General features: G+C 32.7%; 3 protein-coding genes across 3 annotated transcripts in view; 1 reads left to right on the forward strand and 2 right to left on the reverse strand.

The window, feature by feature from the left end:
- LOC133191138 (proliferation-associated protein 2G4-like) overlaps positions 1-23,233 on the forward strand; it is a 146,659-nt gene extending 123,426 nt beyond the window's left edge. The window contains exon 13 of the transcript XR_009721662.1: positions 23,223-23,233. The gene's annotated coding sequence lies outside the window, so the exon portion shown is untranslated. The remainder of the gene's footprint in view (positions 1-23,222) is intronic.
- LOC133191640 (CD109 antigen-like) lies at positions 49-7,532 on the reverse strand. The gene is made up of 8 exons (XM_061327386.1): positions 7,402-7,532; positions 6,853-6,991; positions 6,520-6,696; positions 6,091-6,172; positions 5,480-5,636; positions 1,035-1,109; positions 682-844; positions 49-92 (listed from the first exon to the last, which is right to left on the reverse strand). The coding sequence occupies exons 1-8, from the start codon at positions 7,504-7,506 to the stop codon at positions 49-51; spliced, it is 942 nt and encodes a 313-aa protein (XP_061183370.1). The 5' UTR covers positions 7,507-7,532.
- LOC133191641 (CD109 antigen-like) lies at positions 7,817-19,710 on the reverse strand. Its single transcript, XM_061327387.1, has 19 exons — positions 19,699-19,710; positions 19,011-19,179; positions 18,859-18,929; positions 18,529-18,697; positions 17,895-18,091; positions 17,539-17,784; positions 16,563-16,754; positions 15,767-15,862; positions 15,527-15,589; positions 15,219-15,413; positions 13,762-13,911; positions 13,201-13,329; positions 12,818-12,884; positions 12,485-12,541; positions 9,994-10,056; positions 9,615-9,780; positions 8,889-9,006; positions 8,240-8,353; positions 7,817-7,939 (listed from the first exon to the last, which is right to left on the reverse strand). Exons 1-19 carry the CDS (start codon positions 19,708-19,710, stop codon positions 7,817-7,819), a joined length of 2,397 nt encoding a protein of 798 aa, XP_061183371.1.
- Positions 23,234-23,547: the final 314 nt, after the last annotated feature.

Genomic DNA, 23,547 nt, shown 5'->3' on the forward strand with positions numbered 1-23,547 from the left:
CAATATAGAAAGAAACTAATATGAACTCTACAGCATAAGAAAAATATGTTACATACAAGGTTTGGGTGTTGTCGTGGTGGTGAAGGCTGATGCTGCAGAAAAAGAAATATAATTTTCTTTACAATGAAAATAAAAAAAAAACCATCAAAAAATTAAATTAGGTGCATATTCTTCTCTTGTGGTGTGTCTTCCATTTTATTTTATGATTTTCCACAATACGTCTCAAATTGTAAGCCTGAGAATTAACAATGTTTGAAAGTATTGTTGGTTATAAAAGACCAAGTATAAATTTAAAAAAAAAAAAAAAAAAAGCTCCAAGTAAAACAAGTTCTTTTGTACGTTGTTTAACGTCCCTCTCGAGAATTTTTCACTCATATGGAGACGCCAGCACTTGCCGGTGGAGCTAGAGCTGCAAATTTTGTCCTATGCTCGGCACTTACGGCCATTGAGCAGTGAGGGATCTTTATCGTGCCAGCACCTACTGCGACACGGGACCTCGGTTTATACGGTCTCATCCGAAGGACTGGTCTCCACGTCCCACAGTGGGATTCGAACCAGCGACGTAAGGATTAACTCCTTACTTCGCGACTCTAGAGCAGACGCTCTAACCACTGCGCCACACAGGCGACAAAACTAGTTCTAAGCAAACCATAGACGAGCTTTTGTCTATAAAAATCGTACAAGGCTGGGGTTCCAATTTCTTCATCACTTCCGTAGCCATGGGACTTCTGGTAAGTTCAAGAGCATAACTGACGATGGCAATATCATAAGAATCTCTCAGATATTTAGCATGCTGCTCTAGATATCCCTTAGATCTCTGTAGCACATAGTCCAGTCGAGTATTCTACATAAAAAAGAGATGAATATTCTTTATAAGTGATGGATATTCTTTATATTTTCTAAATAGACATCACGATTCTTTAAATGATTAAATTTCAGTCTTTTTATAACAGACATGAAATACTTGGGTTATATACTTTTGTGTTATGGATATCTATTGTGCATTTCTGACGGGCATTGAATATTTCACTTACGCTAACAACATCTTTGCTTTCTACTAGTGCTATAGTTACAAAAGCTGTCAGAGTTAATTCTTTGTGAGATCCACCCTGAAAAACGAAGAAATGAACTAATATCATTAGTTTTCAAAATATTTTATCTATTCTTAACAACCAACGCATAAGTTAAGCATTAAAAAACAAAAAGTGCAATCATTAAAAGTATTTTTTCTACAGCTATCCTAAGACTCTTCGATGTAAGTGGGAAGTAGAAAATATCAATGTTGCAACAAATATTGTGAGCGAAATGGAAATCTCAAAAATAAAGTTCTATAAATTTTGAAAAAAAAAACCAATATCTGACTTTTTATGCTTGTTGTGGTCAAAACAGTCTGAACATCTTTCATATAGAACTGTATGAGAATACCTATCGTACTTAAAACATTGCCAGTTCTGTATGAGAATACCTATCGTACTTAAAACATTGCCAGTTCTGTATGAGAATACCTATCGTACTTAAACATGAGAAAACCTATCGTACTTAAAACATTGCTAGTTCTGTATGACAATACCTATCGTACTTAAAACATTGCGAGTTCTGTATGAGAAAACCTATCGTACATAAAACATTGCTAGTTCTGTATGACAATACCTATCGTACATAAAACATTGCGAGTTCTGTATGAGAATATCTATCGTACATAAAACATTGCTAGTTCTGTATGACAATACCTATCGTACTTAAACATGAGAATATCTATCGTACATAAAACATTGCCAGTTCAAAATTAAAAGATTACTTGGAAGCTTCTAAAAAAACGTGAAACACTGATTCCCCCGTATGGCAGCTTATGGCGAAGGTTAAAGTTTCTTCAAATGCAAGTCAAAATCCAGGCCAAAAGATAAAAAATGTTGATACCCAAAGAAAGGTCTTGTCTCAAGGAATACACCTGTGAAATTTGAAAGACCTAGATACAACTGTTCAAAAGTTATGGCCAAGGTTAAAGTTTTTTAAATAAAAGTCAAGCGTCAAGGTCAAGGTCAAAGTGGTCGGTATCGAAAGGAAGATCTTGTCACAAGGATTACATATGTGAAGTATGAAAGCCCTAGCATCAACCATTCAAAAGTTATGGCCAAGGTTAAAGTTTTTCAAAAGTAGGTCAAACTCCTAGGTCAAGGTCAAAGGGTCAAAGTAGTTGGTATCCAAAGGAAGGTCTTGTCACAAGGATTACATATGTGAATTACGCGGGTATGTTAAGGAAGCATACAAATCATTTATCGAGAAATTTAGACTTTTTAAAGAAAATCAAGATTGATAATTTGTCAAAGTCGCCGATAAAACGTAAACTATTATTAACTATCACATAAAGACACGGATTGTCTGAGGCCAAGTAGTGCATTACCTCGACTGCTATTAATAGCAAAATATTCCTTAATAAAAAAGTTCACAGAACAACAATACCCCGGGGTTTAATAATTTCTTTGAGTAAATAATATAGTTTAATAACATCTCTTATGCCTAAAAAGTGCTGCTAGAATCCCACTGTCCGGTCGGGAAAATAATTATTCCACATATTTGCACGAAACCTTACCCGATGTTTTGCATTATATACATATAACCAGAGATATTTCTTCAAACCATGTTTACCTCACGATTCTAGCAGCACTTTCCAAGTATTTTAGAACGCAAGCTTTCGATATGTGCAAATCGTATGTTTTTAAATATCCAGCTTAGTGTTGTTCTTTTGCATTATTGTTGTCACGAATGACAGAAAGGCCAATCGGGATACGTAAATAGCTCACTTTCTTCAATAGAAGATATAATCGATGAAAATAAATCAACATACCTGTTTAACAAACTTTAACTTCACATGAATAACACACAATATTCACGGTATTTGCTTCTAAACCCCCTTTTACGTATCTTTTTACATGCCGTCTTAGCCAAATTCTCGTTACACAACATGATCGATTCTCAAGTTACTTGTTGAACAGTTATGATGTCATCGGTCGGAGATTTTAATTCAAGTGACAGATACAGCATAATAAAATAAAAACATCTGATTTTTGTTAATATTTGCACGTTTCTATTCATTTTCAGGAGTTAAATTATGTCTCTAAATAACAATATTAAGAAAACTTGCGTTCTAAACTTGACGTCATCTCGCCTACTATGACGTCATATTGTATCACTGATTCAGTAAAGTCAGATTATCTTAGTGCTTCCTTAACACACCTGCGTATGAAAGCCCTAGCATCAACCATTCAATAGTTATGGCCAAGGTTAAAGTTTTTCAAAAGTAGGTCAAACTCCTAGGTCAAGGTCAAAAGGTCAAAGTGGTTGGTATCCAAAGGAAGGTCTTGTCACAAGGATTATATATGTGAAGTATGAAAGCCCTAGCATCAACCATTCAAAAGTTATGGCCAAGGTTAAAGTCTCATAAAAGTTTGCAAAAGTGGGTCAAACACCAAGGTCAAGGTCATAAGGTCAAATATGATGGTACCCAAAGAAAGGCCTTGTCACAAGGAATACACATGTGAAATATGAAAGTCATAGCTCCAACTAATCAAAAGTTATGGGCAAGGTTAAAGTTGACAACAGACAGACAGACAAACAGATAAACGGACAAACAATCAAACAGACAAACAGATAAACAGATAAACAGACAAACAGACAGACAGGACAAAAACAATATACCCCCGGGATCTTTCGATCCGGGGGCATAAAAATAATCCCTGCAGATGACATATAAACATTTCTCGGCATGTCTTAAAACTGGACTTGTACTGCTAAAATTTTTTAACAATATGATTAATAGAGAGATGTCACTGCAATGTTTAAAATTCTATTAAAAGTAACATCCAGGAAATTCAAAACTATCATAAATATAAAAGCTTAATTGGAATTGTTGAAAAAAGTACCTTTCCTATATGCAAATATGCACATGTTTACTTTTCATAAACACAATACCTCCGTGTTTGGTATTTTAATCTTCATATCATTAAAAATATTTTAGAAGTAAAAAAAATAAAATAAAACACTGAAATTTTAAAAACAGGTTTACTTTTACAGAGAGAAATTCGATCAAAATTCTGTACCTGTTGGAGGAGGGAATTAACAAAAAATATTTGTCTGTAGAGAGAGTAAATTAACGCAAATTCTGTACCTGTAGGGAGAGGGAATTGATTGACACAAACATCCGCATTTCTAGAGAGAGGGAATTGACATAAAATCTCTGTCTGTAGAAAAATTGAAGTAATACAAATTCTACAACTGTACAGAAAGTAAAGTAACACACAATATGTGTCTGTAGAAAGAGTGAATACAAATTCTGTAACTGTAGAGAGCGGACAGCAACAAAAAATATGTGTCTGTAGAAACAGTGAATACAAATTCTGTAACTATAGAGAAAGGACAGTAACACAAAATATGTGTCTGTAGAAAGAGTGAATACAAATTCTGTAACTATAGAGAAAGGACAGTAACACAAAATCGGCTGAGAAAGAAAACTAATAAACTTCTGAAATTGTAGAGAAAGGAAAGTAACATAAAATCTGTGTCTGTAGAAAGAAAAGTACTACAAAATTTGTAATTTTAGAGAGAGAGGGAATTAACACAAAATATGTGTCTGTAGAGAGAGTGAATCAATAAATTCTGTAATTGTTGAGAGAGAGACACAAAATCTATATCTGTATGGGAAGGGAATTTACAGAAAAGTTTGTACCTGTAGAGAGCGGAATTTAAAACAAAATTTGTACCTGTTTGGAGAGGAAATCTACACAAAATCTGTTCCTACAGAAGAGAAGGAATGAACACAAAGTCTGTTCCTCTGAGGAAACGGAGAGGGAATTAACACAGAATCTCTTCCTGAGATATTAACACCAATCTGTACTTCTAGGGAGAGGGAATTAACACAGAATCTCTTCCTGTAGCGAGAGGATATTAACACCAATCTGTACTTCTAGGGAGAGGGAATTAACACAGAATCTCTTCCTGTAGCGAGAGGATATTAACACCAATCTGTACTTCTAGGGAGAGGGAATTAACACAGAATCTCTTCCTGTAGCGAGAGGATATTAACACCAATCTGTACTTCTAGGGAGAGGGAATTAACACAGAATCTCTTCCTGAGATATTAACACCAATCTGTACTTCTAGGGAGAGGGAATTAACACAGAATCTCTTCCTGTAGCGAGAGGATATTAACACCAATCTGTACTTCTAGGGAGAGGGAATTAACACAGAATCTCTTCCTGTAGCGAGAGGATATTAACACCAATCCGTACTTCTAGGGAGAGGGAATTCACCCAAAATCTACACAATAGAGAAGGACTAATTCCAAAATCTATACCTTTAGGCTGAGGTATTTAATACAAAATATGTATCTTTTGGGAGGGAGAATTAACATGAATTCTGTACCTGTAGGAATCAACACGAAATCTGAACCCGTATGGAGAGGGAATTAACACAGACTATGTACCTGTAGGGAGAGGGAATTGACTCCCTGGAGTTCGCTAAAGGAGCCCCAGCTCATTTGACGGTTAATTAGCCACTGCTGGGCTTTCTCCAAAACTTCACTGTTGATGTCAATATACGATGCAGATTGTGCAAAGGATTTCAAAACGAAAGCTGTCAACCTACGATAGAAAACATCAAATAATAGCTACTATTATAATCTTGTTACTGTTTTCAGATTACCTTGTTCATGTAAAAATTGCTGCCCAAATCAAGAACTTACATAAGCATTTTGCTTTATATTAAGTGTGGAGACAATACAGAATTTTGTTTTAAAGTCTAACACATTTTCGGCAACACAAGTTCCTTACACAAAGTGAAATATTTTGATCCATGCAACTGTGTAAATAATTTCTTTAACTTAAAAATGTTTTAATATAAACGGTTATAATAAATGTACATTTACTCCTTGGATAATTTGAAGTTCCCATAATGTTAAGAGACACAATACATTTTATATACAAAATACATTTAATAGCAGAATGTTGCAATAGAATGTGCGCACTCTTCTAAAATAAATTTGTGATGATTAGGTCTCGTGATAAAAGTAAAAAAAAAAATAAAATTTGTACTCACCAAGTACTTCCATAGTTGTCTTTAGAACCCCAAACACTAAATGAGCCGTCCCTATGCTGAAACTTGAGTTCCCGTTGATAGCCTAGAGTCCAAAAATAATTCATGATAGTTTTATAACACGCCTATTACATTTATTACTGTATTTTCTATTAAAATTACTTAAATAAGCTACAAAGTAACAGATAACTTAATTTAATTTGTCGTTGGACTTTCCGTGTTTAATTTGATTAGCATGAGTTGTACTTCTAATATATTTGAAAAAAATTTCATCATGAAACAATCGATAGCAAAGGGCAGCTGAGCAATCTGAAAGAAGAAAATTCATGTGTCCAAAGGTAGGATTACCGAAGGCTTGAAATTCCATTTTGTATGATAAGAGAATACTTCAAGAATGTATAAAAGAAACATTACATCGGTATAAGAACATGCCTTTTTCCATAAAAGACAAGGCTTTATCTTTTATTTGATCTGTTAATTGTCCAGTTCTTTGAAGATAACTAAAAATAGACACATCTGGGGCAAAGCCGATCATAGTCTGCTCTCCGCATCCCGTTGGTAATGCTAGTAATTTGTCTAAACCGGAAACAGATGGTCCCATATAGTCACCTAAATAAAAATAATTCAAATATCTTGTGTAATCTTCATTGTATCATTCTTGAACTTAATAAAACAATTCAATGATTTTAATTTGATCATCTTGACTTAAAATAGATCAAATTCCGTGAAAAAATCATTTTGTTATTGAAATAAAAATGATATTACCTATGGTTAAAACTTGTACTCTTTCTGATCCTTTAACCAGTGAACTTGGGAATTCAATGGGGACGCTATGATGGTCGGTGGTCTTGTTGGTCATGTCAATTATTAAAGGAACATTATACTCCTTCTTAACTCCTTCCGCCTAACAACATTAGATTAAAAATCTGTTCGATAGCTATTTTGATTCACGTACATAACTTGTGTTTATAATTTGTTTTTGTTAGATGAATATAAATAGGCAAATAAAATTGTACTACATTTTATCCATCTGTTCATGCAAGCAAACATAAACTTGTTCAAAATGCAAATTTCCAACTAACTTCTCATTAAAAGATGACTACTATATAGCATATATTGTATAAAAAAAATTTTTGTCTTTAAAATTGTTAATGCTGGTATATAGAATGTATATAATTCTCAGTAAATTCATACTCCTCTTTATTGAAAATAATTTGTTTTTCAAATATAATTAATTTCAAAGTTTGTGAGTTTAAATGATATTGCATTTTTTATCGAATCATTTGATGGAGAATTATTTAAACTAAAACATACCTCCACTCTTAGTTTCCTTTTCACTGCATCCGCTGCTATAACCGACTGAGCTTTGACAGAAATGTCAATGTCTCCAATAACAGCGGGTATAATAGGGAAAAACATTGACTCGGATTGTCCAGAGGGCACCTAAACAGAAATGTCAGTGTATATAACCAGTAACAGTGGTATAATGGGGAAATGCTTATGCAGAATGACAAGAGGGCACAAAAGCACAGATTTTATAATCTTATATTATAATGAAATATTTTAGTGCAGAATTCAGACATCAAAATAGGACAAAACATAGGCCATAACTAGTATTATCGCTTATCGGGCAGACATTTAATATTTTGGAAAGATGAACAATTTTTTGTGAACCTTTATCATTGAAAAGGTACCTCTAACATACATTTTGAAACATTGAAGATATTCGTTACAGTAGTAGAATACATACCTGGATATTTGACGTCTTTGTGATGGATTCATAATGTGTGTATCCCAAGTCATCAACGACTATGTTTTGAAAATCTGAATTATGTTCTAGGGTCACTAAAACCTAAAATCATGGGAAAAAAGGGGATGTTACATTAGTCAGTCGTAAATGTTATTATTTCAAGATGCCAATATTTGATAAATGTTTGATAAATAAATATATCTGCTTTTAAATCTAAGCTGTGCAATGGCCTTCTTTTTTTCTATCTCATCAAAATTTCCTGGTATATGAAAATATTCAGTTAAAAGTGTAAGAATGTATTGCATGTTGATATTTTGGAGCAAAATTACATTTGTTTTAAAAGTTTTGTTCTCAATAAGGTGCTTAAGTCCTTCCTTTGTCATATAGATGTTTAGTACTCACTGTGAGATTCTCAGTCATGTAGTTGAAGATGTTTACTTGTAATACTACCTCCTCACCATGTATGACAGAGAATGGAAGATTGATGTTGATGAAGAAGGGCCTGAATACATTCAGCTGTAAATGCAATAATATGCTTACGTCATAATCAAACAGGCGCTTGAGGGCCGTCATGGAATATGTCTGCAGAGAAATTTTGTTCAGAACACAACTGATAAAAGTTGTTTGTTTCTTAAAGAAATCATTTGCTTCGAAGTAGAAATTCCCTAAAATATGTTTCAAAATATAGCAGTTTTTGAGTACACTGTGGAGGAAGGTCGTATGAAGTATGTCTAATGATGTTATTTTCAAATTTTTGTCGCGTTATTCAGTGCTTTTTCGATTTTTGTATAATTTTACGGAAATAAACCTTCACCGACACTCTAATACAAATGCTTGCAATATGAATTTCACACACATAATACATGTACTGAACTGTTTAAATGCTGAAAAAATTGTACGGTATAATTAAGAATACTAATGTAACATAGAATCTTTTTCCAATAGACTGAGTAGTACATGCATTGGATGCAACACAGAAGATCAAAACATAAAAATGGCCTTAATTTTATTGAATAATTTTGTTAAAATTTGAAGCTATAATGAAAATCACCTTGGAAGCAGCACTGGACACTCCGATACCAACGTCTTTGTTCATAGAGAAAGCACTAGCTACCCAAGAAGTGATGGAGTCTGGAGCAACTGAAGAAATAGTCACATTTCCAGAATCCCTACAAAATCACGAAAACAAAAACATGTAATCTTTTTTTGTTCAATTAAATTATTTGTGTTTTCCCTAAATATTTTCATTAACAGGAAGTCATTTTTTTTTAATATTTAAGGCTTTAGTACAAACTGTATTCCATGTTCATCCTTTCAAAAGACAAACGTTGATGAAATCCTTTTCTTTTAACATGAGTCATTGACTTTATTTTAGCGGTAATTCACATGCAAAAAGTTTTTCGTATTTTGGAAATCTTCTAAATATCATTTGGATATTTGACCCACTTTACCGAAATGCAGCTGATTGAGTTAAAGCATGTAATGGATTTAAGATTAATATTTAAATTTGACAATTTATTCTCATGTTTAAATTTAATTTAATATTTGATAAGTTCAACTTGTATTCTGTAAAAAATAAAGTATTTAAGATCTTAAAGAATTTCATGGACTATCGAGTTGGACAGATACACAGAAAGAATGTATGGATCACTAGAATTAAAAAAAAAATATAGATGCATGTGTTCTACATTTAAAATGAAATATTACAAACAAATATTTGCATTGCTATACTGTGATGTAGGACTATAGTCTGATGATAATCTTTACTTGAGCTTACCCAACAAATTGACTTGTCCATAGCCATGTCTCTGGAAAGTTTGAACGAACATGTTTGGCTGTAGACAAATGAGCAGAAAGAGAAGGCGTTGTTGTTTGAAATGGACGGTAAGTTGTTGTGAAAAAGAAAGGAGTGGACGGGTAGGCGGGCATTGGTGTGCCAACAACTATAGAATTAGAATTTTAAAAAAATGTATTTAAGAGATATTTTGGAATTCTGTTGAAAATATTAGAAATGATTCATATTAGAATATTTGAATGCATGAACTTTATCATCGTAAAATGTTTCATTATTACGTAATGGTAAACTCTATGTAACATTTATTGTTTTTTTTTACTATTACTAGATTTAACATTTCAACTAAAAGATTAACGTTTACCGCCTCCTGGTGCGTACGTATGAGACATGTAGGTAGGCAGTGGTTGTGGAGGATACGTCATACCTAATTTGGGAACAAAGAATCATCTTTTACTTGAATTCTAAAATGATGTTTCAACTACATGTAGACGAATACGTACATGTATAGACTTTTTCATCAACTAAAAGAACTGTTTTAACAAGGCTGCTGACACGAAATGTAATTTTTAATTTTTTAATTTTCCTCCCATATATATATATATATATATATATATATATATATATATATATATATATATATATATTTATATATTATATATATATATATATATATATATATATATATATATATATATATATATATATATATATATATATATATTATCTCCAATTTTTGCCCCAACCGAACCCTAGTGTCCATTATTCGAAAACATTTGAATAACTTTGAATAAAAAAGGATTCTATATATTCCAATATAAAAGTTTGAACAATAGGCCCACTAGCCTTGTTGTTTGTTTACATGTGGTAAGATCGAATTATTGTTTGAAATTAAAGGTACATTTATTGAATCTGGAATTTTCCATGAATCCCGAGGACTGGAAATGAGAGGATTGTTTGGATACAGATGATTCAGCTGGTTGTCAGGGGGGAGGGGGTGTCCCCATACCAAACCAGGTTATACAAAAATAATTTGTGTTCCATTTTGGATATTAACCAATCAGAGGCTAGAATACAAACAAAATTAAATTATTTGATGATAAACAATGAAATTAGCGGGTATAATTCGACACGTACTGGCCATTATTTGAATAAAGTTGTGTCTGCCCTGCCGGAGAATGATTGCATATAAATACGGCTTATCAAAGACCTTTTAAATTTAAGAATACATTTTATAAAGATTTTCCCCTATATATTTCCAGTAAAACTTTGATTCTTTATTGTGGCTCCATTCTAACCAAGAAACCATAATTTCAATAGACGTGTATTTGCACTACCTAAGGATGTTTGCATATAAATAAGACTTACCATGACCCTGTTATTCTTCAAATGAAGATCCTTTTTGTTTTTTCTGTAAATTTTCATGTAAAACTTGGATCCCGTAGTTTGTTCCACCCTAGCTACTCCCAGGGGCCATAATTTGAAGTACATTCGGATGCTTGCATATTAATATGACAAATCTAGACCCTATTTTAAAAATTGTTTTCAACAGGCTCCCATGTAGCCCACTGGAGACCAAGTTTTGAACAAATTTGAAACTGTACTGCTTGAGAATGCTTGTATATTACACTAATAATTATGACATCATGGCCCTGCTATTCTTGAGAAGATTTTAAACGATTTTACTGATATATTCCGACGTAAAAAAAATTCGCTGATAATTGTAGTTACCTGGTGCGGGTGTCGGACCTGTTGCATGAAAAAAAAGGACAAATGATAAATCAACTTATGAATTAAAATAATTCTTCGTATGAAACAAATTGAACAAAACAGTCACTGTATAAAAAGCTCCCTCCGAAATGATAATGTTTTAAAGGAAACAAAACTCGGGTTGTATCAGGTATGTGACTGGAAAGTTGATTTGTTGCTGTTAATTAATATAATCGATAAATAATTAAAGCATACCGAATAACAATCCTGTTGATCCCGCTGACCCTGAGCCTGGTGATAGTGGGATACCTAATTCATACAAAGGAAGGGTATAAAGTCTATCCAGGGGAAGTAATCGTGATAATTTGGTCACGGTTGTTTCAGTTAGTGTACAAAAATTGCCCCTATTTTGATTTCCATCTTACTGAAAGATATGATATTTGTAATTGCATAGAACTAAAGTGATCATTTATAGTCCCAAATTTTTTATTTTCATCAAGTTCGTAGTTAATAATTTTAAAAACATGTACATAAAGATTAATTAGTTCCTTAATACAAACCCATAGGATAAGTAGGATAAGTGAAACCTGAAAGGGAAATAATGAGTCTTAATATTGACCAATAGTTGAATGTTTGTTGTAATGATCAAGATAAATAGAATAAAGATTAGAGGCATTTCGAAGTTCACTTAAAAATGAGATGAACACAAGTCATATCATTTATATGAAATAGGTAATTCCGAATGGAACAAGTGACAATTACCTCAATCTATGAAAACTACTTAGTGAAAAAAATTACGTTTTGCTTTGACCAATTTTTTTGTCTGTCCTGTTTTATACATGTGTATACACACAAAAAAGAGATATTGCTACCTTTATACGTACTAAAACATAATAAAAGGAATATTTGAATGTAGTAACCAAAACAGGGGATTTCTATATTTACTTAATCATAAAGGGATGCCTGTATATACTTACCCATAAAGGGATATATGTATGTTGTTGTTGTAGGTGGAGGAGTTGTTGTTGTCGAAATAAAACCTTAAAAAGTGCAGAGCATATATGTTTGACCGTATATTATTATTGTTTGAATAGGAAACGTACTTACTGATAAACGATCAGGTCATCAAATATTCAAATACGTACCGCAACATTCACCGCATGAATGATGCCATGATTGCCATATAGCAGACAGATCATAATCTAAAAATGATTAATATTGCCTTATCAGCAAGATAACAAACAATCAGATAGGAGTTCCCTGATCTACTTCTGTTCTTAACAAAATCAATAATAACATTCTTTGCAAAGGAGTCGAGCAAAAATTAGAACTGTTTATATTTGTTAACTTTAGATCTATAGAAGATTTTTATTATCAGCATGCCAATCGTAAAATAAACCAATTTACTTCAATGCCCGATAATTTTTATTGCTAAGTTATCACCATTAGAAATCAGTGATGTCTTAAGAAAAACTCACAAGGGTGAAACTTGTATGAAGCCGGGACATAGTTCTGGACATCGGTAACTATCATAGCTCCAGCTTCCTGTTAAAAGCAAAATATTTTGAAGTTTTGAAGTTTAACACGCAATTTAACGTCTTTTTATCCCTGAGAGACACACGATAAATTACTAGATAGTTCTTAAGAATGCCTCCTAAGAAGAATGTTAAATTTAATGTGTAAACTGTAACTGGATGCACAACTCAACTTTGAAATTAATATTATTTCACAAGCAGCTGTGCATTAAGTTTTTTGTGCTCAATGCAAGAAATATTTTAATTAAAGTATTTTATTCATTATATTTTATTCTAAGTATGTGACATATTAAGGTACACTACTGTGCTGCAAGGAAAAAAATAACCTCAAATCTGTACGCTGAATAAGTATTATCATGGTCGACTTGAATGGCAGATTGGGATCCACAGCTCATCTTGTAGAAGTAAAGTTGTTCTTGAATACTGGGTTTGTACTCCTTCATTCCATTGATTAACTGAAAATAAGAAGTTGCAGCAAGAAGGGTGTCATATTTTTTTAACAAAATTTTTCTCTCTTCTTTAATTATTCTTTTATTATCAGTGATAATTCAGTATATCGATCACCAATTCAATGAGCAAATATTAACTGCTTCTCTATTTTCGCAATTATAAGGTAACCTTTAAAATACTAGAGTTTGAAGCTATCACTCTACACATACAAATATTGATTCCAGTTCTAGGAAAATGTTTGATAAAGCAAAAACTGTCACTTCTATGTAGAAAATATCGAGGTAATCTTGGATAAATTTGTAATTGTTTCATAAAGGACAGTCAAAGAAAACTCCAGGATTTTTCATATCTTTATCGCCTTCTTTGAACGAAAGCACCATCTCTCTCTCTCTTTCTCTCTCTCTCTCTCTCTCTCTATATATATATATATATCTTACTGATTGTTCAATTATATCATTATCATTTCCCATTAATATCGAGGATGTATCGACAGCTGATAGATAAACCATTGAATGTGGAGCCGTCTGAAGATTTAGATTGACTCTGTCTCCAGGTTCTACCTGTGTTTGTCCAAACATGACAGACACCTACAACAAAAATGTTCAAATGTTATAACACCTACAGCAAATATGCTTATATATATATATATATATATATATATATATATATATATATATATATATATATATATATATATATATAAGTAGGGTTGTTCAAAAAGTTCGTGGACTGATGCGATAAAATTAATACTATGTAGTCTATGGTTACAAAATTTTTGATGAACATAAAACAACAAAAGTTAAAGAAATGTTGAAAATCTTAGCTTGCTACCTTGAATATTTACCAAATTATCATAAAATAAAAAAGACATGATATGATCAACCGGCGCTGTCGCCATTTAGTTTCATGACGTCATTGTTTTTCAATGTCCGCATTCTCTACCTCATACACTTATCTTGATGAGTTTCCTTGGAGTTAAGTAAAGATTTAAACCCGTCTTGTTTATATGATTTTACAATGTCATAAACAGCTGATTTCAATGCATATAATATTGTAAATAGATCTGAAAGATTCTCACTTGATTATAACAGCATATTTGCTTGTCGGAGTTCAACATCTATCACACATAATCAACATCACTTTTCGGCGTGACAAACTTTGAACACCCTTACTACAAATCGACATTCACTTTTACATCTCTCGTCTCTCTAATCTTTTTCGGCGTTTAAAAACAAGTACTCTGAATGCATTTTATTTTTCAGTAGCCCATTTAAATATTTCCTAGGTCTATGCCAGTTTTTCCAGAGGGTGAAACTTTATAGCATATTGGAAAAAGAAACCCACCCCCCTTTCTGACGTCATCACAACCCCATAATTGTTTGGACATTTCATATAAATTTTACGATAAAATTTCATAGAACTTACAGAATGGGGTAAAAATTGCAAATTTTACGGTACAATTGTGTCATACCACATGAGTGAATTAACGGGATTTTTGAAAGACGAATGTTCATATCAAAAAAAGAGAGATTTTTCTAAGTTACATTTACATGATTTAGGTAGAAAAAACGTAATCTTCGAGGTTGCGCCGCCTGGACATACCATTGCTTTCAAAAACATCAACAATTTATTAAAAAATAAAACTAATGGTGTATAATTTATTATATAAATAGGAAAGATGATGCTAATTAAACGTTAAAAAATTAATTGATGTATCTTAAGCGGTTTTAATTTTATGTCGCTAGTCCACGAACTTTCCGAACAACCCTCGTATATATATATATATATATATATATATATATATATATATATATATATATATATATATATATATATATATATATAATATTTATAAAGCCTTTAGCCATCCTCTTACTAAAATCAGTTTACTGACCGAATTTGTCAACATTCCATTTACTGAAATGGAAGCCTGGTCGGCATAAATATTGCCAGTGTCGGAGTCGACATTATAAACTAGGATCGAGGTTTCAGGAGTCATTTCTTCGTTAATTTGGACGTTGAATGTGGAGTTGATCCTTCCATTAACATCGTGCCTTCCTGATAAAACTTGAAGTCCGCGCGAAACGAACTATAAACATAAGAATTAAAAGAGTGGGATTTCAAACATTAGAGGTCGAAGTTCAAGAAAATCAAGTCACTTATTAAATTTATTTTAACAATCATTTATTGATTGCGTATTACCTGATAATATACTTCAGTGATTGGTTTGTTTGCCTGTATATTCAATGTCACGGGTTTTCCAACCTTCAAATATGATATTGATAATTATTCAATTAAAAAACTTCTATTGTACTATGTGTGCTTGTATTCCTAACTTTATGAACGGATGTTCTTTTTGATAATATAACGTCATGTGAGTACTTTTAAACAGCCCTGAAGGCTATAAAATTCTAATTTAATGAGAATGACAAACTATCTTACCCTATGATCGGCGGACAAAACGTTTATCTTTATATGCGTTTGGTTGCTGTCATATGCGTTTAGAGTGAGCGTTTTAACAATATTGTCATGTGTAACCTGAAAGAAAATTAAAAAAAAAAAAAAAAAGGAATCTATGATTTTCGTTTTATCGTACATGTAAGTGTTCTTCACTTTCAATAATGGTAAAAATATGGATCAGTTTTATTAGTCCCCTACCGGTGAAACCGGAGGGGACTATAGGTTTCCTCTGAGTCTGTCCGTCCGTCTGTCTGTCTGTTTGTCTGTCTGTCAGTCTGTCCCATTGGTTTTCCGCACTTTTTTCTTAAACGCTTGCAGATATTGAGCTGATTTTTGGTATGTGAGTGTATCTTGATGAGTTACAGATCAAGTTTGCATTTCGTTCCGCTTCATTGATTTTTGATGGAATTACGGCCTTTTCAATTTTTAAAGGTTTTCCGCAATTTTCTTCTAAACGCTCGTAGACATTGAGCTGATTTTTGGTGTGTGGCTTTACCTTGATTATTTACAGATCAAGTTTGCATTTCATCCCGCTTCATTAATTTTTGACGGAATTATGGCATTTTGAATTCTTAACGGGAACCAGATTACACTTACCAGTAGGGGACTAGTATTGCTTATGCAATTCTCTCAGAATGCTTGTTTTGTATCAATATCTCAATTTTATTTCATGTATTCTTGTTAACCATTTTCCTAGGCATGCTTTGAGAATGGAACATATTTTGTACTAACTTTTTTACAAGTTGAATCATAACAAAATTTTTGTAATATTGCCTACATTAATTTCCAATATGTGTACATCTGTCTTATTAGGAGTGGGAACATCAATATCTATGAGCCCATTGGACGGGATAGGAATATGTTTGTCTTGTTCCGTGTTAGTACCAGAAGAGTTATGTGAATTTACGACAAGGTGCGCTGGAGGAAGGTGTTTGTTTGGTGCCCTGCCCTCGTTGTCCGTAAATATAATCTGGAATAAAAAATCAGTCATTATTTCAATTGCACAGAATTATTTATTAAGTTGATATATTTAATGAAACGTTCACACATATATGTCCATATAAGCTAAATAACTTTTATGAATTTAAGTAAACTTTTCTTTACAAATCAATATCATTTAATTATGATTGTAACAATCTTTAAATTTTGTGCAATGTGAAGTCATTTTTGAGAGGAAATTGTTTTCTATTTTACACTACATGTTAAAAAATTATATTAAAAAGGTTAAACTTAATAGTTACCTAAGTTTTATAACCTGGATTGGAACACTTTACGCTTTTTTTATAAACTGTCCCAAATTAGGTTATACAGTTTAACTTGGGTAGCTATTAAATTCATTCCTTAAATATACTAAAATTAGAAAACATCAGAATATTCTTATCAAAGACCCAAAGGTTACTATTTGACCATTCTTTTAATACTTGCTATCTTTACTATACAAAGTAATGATTAATCATCAAAATGAAGAAAAAGAAAGTCCTGCTGTGATCAAGTGAAATGTACATTAAATCTAAAACTATCACAAATATGTGACCAAACACATGCCGAAAAACCTTCGATTTGAATTCAGTATGACCAATTTTATCTTATGTATATTTTCACCAAAGAAGAGTTAAAAAAAATTCAATTGCGCCGCAAGAAAGTACGTTTTACATTAATATTTGGGGATCATTTGAATCAAATGTTAAGTCAGTCTCTATTTAATTCAAACTGTTTTTGTGCTTTAAGTAATACAATTACAACTTTCATTTTACCTTGATCGGAAAATTAAATCCTGGAATGTATCTGTTAGATCCTTTGTGACTTATGGAGAACTGAACCCCATGACTTTGTAGCCTGATATATGACGTTTTAGACACTGTTTTCTCTGTGTTATCTTCGGTAAATTTCACCTCAACTTTTATTTGAGTTCCATCTACATGATTTGAAACTCGGTCTCCGTGCGAAAGGTGATCTCTTAAATGGCTGAGTGGAATTGTGAATTTCTCTTCCTTTGTTACCTGTGATTTAAGATATTCCTTCTATAAAGGAGTCACATATGTACTTATAAACAACAACAAATCAAATATCAAGTTAAATGATAGTAATGATGTAACATTAAAAATATTACATGTCTAGAATCAGTGAACATTTGTCCAGACCAAGTCTTGAAGCTTCCTGCTAAAGAAGGTATGGAGACTGAGATGTTGACCCGCCCTGGGACAGGGCGTCCGTACGTATACGTGGCCACAACTGATCCTGAAACCTCCCTATCACTGACTTGAGCCGATTGTGGAAAACTTGTCTCCAACTTGAATTTGGGAAGTACTTGTCAAAAAACAACAAAATTAAAAGAACTCAAATCGATCCCAATTAACTCAAACATGTACAAGTATCATATGCAAACCATGAACAAGATTTTATTTTCTTTTTTATACAAAGATGTGCTATTGGACTCCGATAATTCAACATAGAAAAAATAAGATCGGACAAATACGAGCATAAAATATCCAGGAATCAGTAACAGACACTGTAGCTGTAAAATCAGACACCTGATTTTTTTCACCAGTTTTACTATAACTATCTGTCTTCTCAAAAGCAAAGTCAAGCTTAGTCTTTTTAGATATACAAATGCATATTAGTTTTCCCAGCATTTTCATTGCAAAAACAACAGTCATTTTAAATTTCTGCAACAAATATAGATTTTTGGAGCAATTTATATACTTTTTAAAATTTATTTTCCAAGAAATCAAATTCCACAATACCATATTCGTCGACTTTGACAGTTGCCCTTTTTGTGACCCCTTGAGCTGTGACCTTTATGACCCAGTCTCCTAGTACAGGCTGACTATCCAAATCAAGGGATTTAGAGATCACACCATAACTCGTATTCTGAAGGTTATTCCAGTGCTTAATTATGTTGGCCTTAGGATCCTTTAGATAACAATAAAATATAAAATATAAAAATAAGTTAATCAAGTATTCATGTTGATACCTTTTCTTCGATCACTTATTTCTGTTATTTTGATTTCATCTTTGTACTTTAAAGAATCTAAATAAAACCTATATAACCCGCAAAATATTGACAGACATACCTGTATATCCAATGTGAAATTTCCAGTATAGATAGAACTATTGGGATACAATGCAAAACTACGGATTTGGACTACAAATAAAATTAGTTTTTTAATGTTTTAAGGAAGAGAAAAAAAGCGAGAAGTCATTTAATACTCAAAATGATGCCTACTTTTCTGGCCGGCTTTGTAAGTTCCTTTGTCGGTTTGAATGAAAATGGAAATGTTTTGACTCTGCACAAACACATCGGTAGCATTCATAAACGAAATGTCACCAGTTCCTTGTAGGCGGATCCTATAGTTTCTGGTGCCTGGAGTCAAATTTTTCAAACCTCCTGGAATCTAGGTAAAGAAATTGTTTTAAAATTTAATTTATTTTTTGTGACATTTGCAAGAAATCTGGACATACATTCTCATGCAAGTGTTTACATTCTTATATACTTTTACCATGCCTTAAGGAGAAAATTGACTACAAAACAACAGAAATGAATAAAGTAAATTGTGATATCTTTTAATGCATATCACTAATTGGACATTGACGGAAACACTGCTATAAGATGGTTGTGAAAAGTGATAGAGATGGGCAAAATCGAACACAGGTAACTAGAACTAACCTTCAACTGTAAAGCCTTTGGTGTATCTAGAATGAAAAGTAAAAATTATTTTTAATCTGATATTCAAAAAATGAAGTTATTGATTAATTATTTATTTCTTTTAAATTATTAACTTTAGGGAATAACAAGTGGTGTGAATGTATGTAATCGAAAGTTGATAAAGAAAACTTAGTATAAACAAACATTCTTTCAATTGAAATCCTTATAAAACTATCTCTCTTGTCTTTTTTATTCACTATGAACATACCATAATCGGCATGATATTCCTATAAAACCATGAACAACACTTTATTTTCCCTTTGATAATACAAACATGCATTGAAGGAAAAAAAACTTCATGTATTGAAGCAATAAACGTTTGATTGTCAAACTTGCGTCCCTTTTCATTAACAGTGCTTTTTGAATGCAATGATTTATGAATCATCTATACTATCAATATTTTTATTCTTTATAAATGTGCTTTCTTACGACTTTGAAAGATTCCAGTGAATTCAGACAGTATATTTCTATTAAAGTCCTCCAGTGTGGCTCTAACTGTAGCATTGTTGATGTTGCCTTTGAGGATTGTGACTGTTATGTTCTCTACCAGACCAGGTCGGATTACCTTAGGTGTCAGGATTATGTACGAACTGAAAATATACAAATAAAAACAATATATAACAACCACTATCAAGTCTCAAGAAAACGATGTAAACAAAACTACTGATCATAATCATTTTTATAAATAGAACCCAGTCATTACTCACGTCTATAAGAGAATAAATGATAACCAAATGTACACAAGTTATTGATTTTCGAATTTTTGTCAGAAAACAAAGTTTGAAATCAAAAAGGTGTTCTTATATAAAATTTTAGAATTTAGTTGTTAACTTTTGGAAACACAAACAAAATATCACCAAATAAAATTACATACTTTCTAGCCGTACATTGTCCCAGAAACACGCCTATAAGGCAAATCGTCAGTATCATTCTTTACGTGTCCTTTTCCTGAAAAAAAGTAGTAAATCAACAATGATTGTAAATATATGCTCCTGAAGATAAATACAGAGAGAGAAATGTTGTGTCTCTAATTACGCCTCCACTAAATATATGGCATTTCCATAAAGGACATGTTATCTCAGAATAGTCTTGCCCTTTGCTGTCCCTTTAGATAAGTATTTGATATATCTAAACGGTAGAAATAAAAAAAAAATATAGTACTTTTTCTGAAATACTTAAATAGTTCTCATTATTACATTGAAATATGTGGAGATAACGAACAGTATTCAAGCTCAAAAGTTCATTGAACAATACAAAATAGGAGCAGAGCAAACACGGACCTCCAAAACATCAGAGGTGGGATCAGGTGCCATGGAGGAGTGAGCATCCCTTGCTGACCGGTAACACCCGCCGTGTGCTCCTTGTCATAATTGGGAAATAACAGAAAAATCCATCGACAATTCAGTGTGTAAATACTGGCCTAACAATCAGTATGAAAAATGTCAGTCAGCATTTGACACAATGATAAATTGTATTTGCTGACAAGGTCATTGTATCGACCATAAAACGTACGAAATAGTCACATTAAACGAGACTGATGATATTCTTGTTTCATAAACTTGTTTGTCAATAATTTACCTCGTTATAGAAATTGTACATACGTAAGCATGCCCTTGTGTATCGAATCAACTGAGAGATATAAACCTTGTATGCAGGTGATGAAGGTATATTGCTTCATAAGTAAGAGAAGTTGACGATTGAAAAGTTAAAGTCATCACGTTTATCATAAAGCTTTGTTGTTAGATTACCATTAACGTCTTTTTCAAGTAAAAAAAAAAATTACCGTTCACGGTAGCTCAGTCGGTAGAGCGCTCGCTTCGTGATCGGGAGGTCGTGAGTTCGAATCTCGGCCGCGACAGACCTAAGTCGATAAAAAATAGGTAGCAACTGTTCCTTCGCCATGCGCTCGGCACTTTGAAGAGAAAGTTGCGGGTCTTTCGGATGAGACCTTAAAAACCGAGGCCCCGTGTCACGGCAGACGTTGGCACGATAAAGATCCCTCACTGCTCAATGGCCCTGAGTGCCGAGTAAAGGTCAAAATTTGAAGCCCTTCACCGGTATATGGTGACGTCTCTATATGAGTGAAAAATTCTCGAATGGGACGTAAAACAATATACAATCAATCAATCAATCAAGTAAAATATCCAAATATGAAACAGATGTGTCAGACTCTGTGGTATCTTTTATCTCAAGCTCACCGGGATATATCGTATAGACATAAGAATCATTGTTAATTGACAATACGTCGTCGATATATATAAATGTCGAGTTGAAGGCCACAGCAAGTGATTTCTTCTTTTCACGTATAAGATTTTGGACAAATTCTGCTTCATATGAATACAAAAAAGGTCTGCTAACAACGGGGCGCAATTGGTACCCATGGGAATTCCAATAGATTATTGGAAGACCTGGTCTCCAAAAACCACATAGATATTGTCAATCAGAAACTCAAGCATCTTTTTAATGTCAACTTCAGAGTACTTGTGTGTACAATCAGATTGTTTTTAACAAAATAATTTTGCAAATGACCAATGGCAAGGTAAGTTGAATTTTTATTGAAAAAGTGCTGTCAATGATATCAAAAAGCCTGGACTTTAATTCGTCGTGGGGAATAGTTGTGTATAAAGTTGAAAAGTCGTAAGTTTTTAAGCTGCTGATTTTGGTAAAATCTTGTGATTTCAAATTTTTCAAAAGTTCCTTGGAATTTGTAAGTATCCACATCTGATTTACACCACTTCTTAAATATATTATTGCACAGTACTCTTGAAGTTTCTCCTTCACTACTGTTAATATCTTAGTGTGGAGTATAGAAAGAGGCTTGGTTGAACATATACTGGAACCCGCTATTATCTTTGTTTGTAAGGATTATTATGAAGTTTCGGAATCCAATATAGATATGGTAATCCAAATTCATTTTGGTTGTTTGGAATATTAAAAATATTCAAAACTGACATATGATTTTGAAGAATTTCTTCCTTAGAAAAGGAACTATGAGTATAAGTTGGACTACCACTTGTAGAATTAAATCCAAGTTCCTCCAAAATACATTTAATATAATGAGCCTTACAAACAAAGACAATGTTGTTACCTGCTTTGTCAGCAGGGACCAGTACGTACTGATCATGTGTAATCTATCTAATTCTTTTTTCACTTCTGGATTATTGAATACAGAAGGATAGATGGTTCTCATATCGTCCTCAATCTTTTAATCGCGATTTTAACATACATCTGATACATTTAATCCATTCTGACAAAGTGTCAAGGTCTTCTTTTTCATGTCTGGCCCATCGGTTGGCGTAATCCTCTACAGAATCCATAATATTTATAAAATTCCGACGCCAGTTGAAGGATCGGCGTTCCCTACATTTAGGACCTTTTAAAATTAGTGATCCAAGGTCCTTATTATTAACTATATTTACGTCACCAGTAATAAAGTGTCCAGCAGGACTATAGTTATAGGGTGAAGAAGAACATGAACACGATGGAGGATTATGTTTTAGATATTCGATATCCAGGCCCTGTAAAATTTTCTTGTAGTTTAAAAGTTTGGAAGCAATAGTCGATGTATTTTTGTGGGAAATACAAGGTGTAGTCTTTAACTTGAATTATGGTGGAATACAAGACTGGACCTTTTGTGATTAAGAATATTTCTCGTATTAATCGCGTCAATTCCTTTGTTAGCATATTGAAATTTAAGGAAAAAACGAATTGTTTTAGCTGCATTTTCTTCAGTAAAACGTGGGGGTTTAAAAAGCCGATGATTTGCAATATCCATAATCACAATTCCGAGCCTATATTCTGGTGTCGAGGAATCAACAAATGAACTTTCCTTGACCTTCTCAAGAAGACTATTTAAAAGTTTCAAAGGGACAGAGTAAAGTTTGGTGCGAATATGATGTAGACCTAACTGTTGATTTACGTAAGGTAGTAATGAATCAAAAGAGACATCGTGTATTAAAGGTTTATTGTAAGACCGATGTCCTTGACTACGCTTACGTCTCTGTGTATGGTTAAAAAGTCCCATCACATTTAAATTGTTACACTGCGGACAGGAAAG

This window comes from Saccostrea echinata, unplaced genomic scaffold, assembly GCF_033153115.1.
Source record: "Saccostrea echinata isolate AGI-Se365-2 ecotype Australia unplaced genomic scaffold, CSIRO_AGI_Sech_v1 ptg000023l, whole genome shotgun sequence".
Classification (NCBI taxonomy): domain Eukaryota; kingdom Metazoa; phylum Mollusca; class Bivalvia; order Ostreida; family Ostreidae; genus Saccostrea; species Saccostrea echinata.

Bases quoted from the DNA above. Each gene is read 5' to 3' on its own strand.
- LOC133191641 (XM_061327387.1), bottom strand. The intron at 18,698-18,858 runs GTATGTCTGTCA...TGTTATCTAAAG, and splicing joins ATTTCACATTGGATATACAG to GATCCTAAGGCCAACATAAT. The intron at 15,590-15,766 runs GTAAGATAGTTT...TCATATTTGAAG, and splicing joins TTTTGTCCGCCGATCATAGG to GTTGGAAAACCCGTGACATT.
- LOC133191640 (XM_061327386.1), bottom strand. From the start codon at position 7,506: ATGTTTTTCCCTATTATACCCGCTGTTATTGGAGACATTGACATTTCT. The intron at 6,173-6,519 runs GCATGTTCTTAT...TTTGGACTCTAG, and splicing joins CTTGTCTTTTATGGAAAAAG to GCTATCAACGGGAACTCAAG. The intron at 93-681 runs GTACGATTTTTA...CTTTTTCTGCAG, and splicing joins GAAATTGGAACCCCAGCCTT to CATCAGCCTTCACCACCACG.